General features: G+C 40.0%; 1 protein-coding gene across 1 annotated transcript; it reads right to left on the reverse strand.

Annotated features, from left to right (window-relative positions):
* Positions 1–7: 7 nt before the first annotated feature.
* Positions 8–1412, reverse strand: LOC106105047 (the record flags this gene model as incomplete). Its single annotated transcript, XM_013285267.1, has 3 exons — positions 1307–1412; positions 635–992; positions 8–145 (listed from the first exon to the last, which is right to left on the reverse strand). Coding segments are annotated over exons 2-3 (410 nt in total), but the record flags the coding sequence as incomplete, so codon positions are not given.
* Positions 1413–1418: the final 6 nt, after the last annotated feature.

Below are 1418 nucleotides of genomic sequence, written 5' to 3' on the forward strand. Positions count from 1 at the left end.
AATAAACTCAAGTAATAGCTCCAAGTAATTTTGTATACTAACTTTGTTGTTGCGTGGCGGGACAGGTATCTGGGGTTGTGTAGCTGAGGAGTGCCGGTGCGGCGGCACGGGGGGTCGGTATTCATCGTGATCAGCTGCATCCACCCTACAGACACACTAACACGTTAAAACAATATAACATACACTACGTTTCAAATAAGAATTTGCAACACGCGGCATATTGTGACGTCAGTTATACTTCAATCCTTAAAAACAACCATACGGTCAGTAAAAGAGGTATTCATAAAACTTAAATTGTTGACATCGCACTTTTCCATTCAATTTAGTCAGAGGTCATTGACATCGACATTCTCATTTGAAACGTACATTAGATATCTATAGCAAGTAGCCTAGTGCTGACTTGACTACGCATAATTGTGGTACATGTATAAAGCGTGTTAAAGAATTCTTCATTTGCCAAATCGAATACTCTCTTCGGTTAGCCATTGCAAAAGTATTAGGCAACCCAATACTGTTATATTTATGATTTTAGTTTCTACTCTTTTGACTATTTAAAGTTGTTATGTGTTTCGATTTGGCAATCGAAGCATCTATAGCGGTGAACATTCAAGAAATGATGTCGACATAATCTTACTGCCAATGACCGTCTCCGGAGTGTTGTCGCGCGTGTCGAGATGGCTTCTTGCAATACGTTGTCGAATCTATCATCCTGGCCTTATCATCTGTCTTGGTCCTGTCATCTGTGGTCTTAGTCTTGTCATCCGTAGTCCTACTCTTTTCGTTTTGGGACGGCAGCTCAATGGAATTAGGGTTGTCAAAACTGGTGACCATAACGTTGCCGTTCTCTCGTATAGCGTCGTCCGGTTCAACGTAGTTGTAATTAAGTGGGTTAGATGTGATTCTCATCTCGTTGTTGTTGCTTTTATCTATTGGTTGACTTGAGTTACGGTTCGCAAGTTGTCTGTTACCATTCCTCTCTATTGTTGCACGGCCTGAAAAAGAAGTTTGTAATTTCACTACGAATGCTATTAAATTACATAAAACTGCCTATAATCAAGAAGTAAGAAAGTAATAAACCAACCGCATTCACTTTGGATTTACTTTATATGACTTTATCTACTATTTTCCAAGAAATTAAAACTAAAAGAGTTTTAAAGGTGCGGAGAGGTTTAAAATTCCGGTTTTACAAATGGAGTCTCTTTAGGATAACGTAACGTAACGTAAGTATTTTATATGATCCATTGATATTAACTAAACATAGAGAAAAGTTTACTTCTTGTTCTAAGTATTTTATGAAATCCCTTACCAAGCCAAACCCAATCATGGGCGTTGGTTGTTGACTCCCTGGAAGGCTTATCTCTAGCCAGGCCGAGGGTGGTGCCGACCAGCCCCGCGACCTGCAACCGCCCGCCTTCTGC

This window comes from Papilio polytes, unplaced genomic scaffold (assembly GCF_000836215.1).
Source record: "Papilio polytes unplaced genomic scaffold, Ppol_1.0 DF823286.1, whole genome shotgun sequence".
Classification (NCBI taxonomy): Eukaryota; Metazoa; Arthropoda; class Insecta; order Lepidoptera; family Papilionidae; genus Papilio; species Papilio polytes.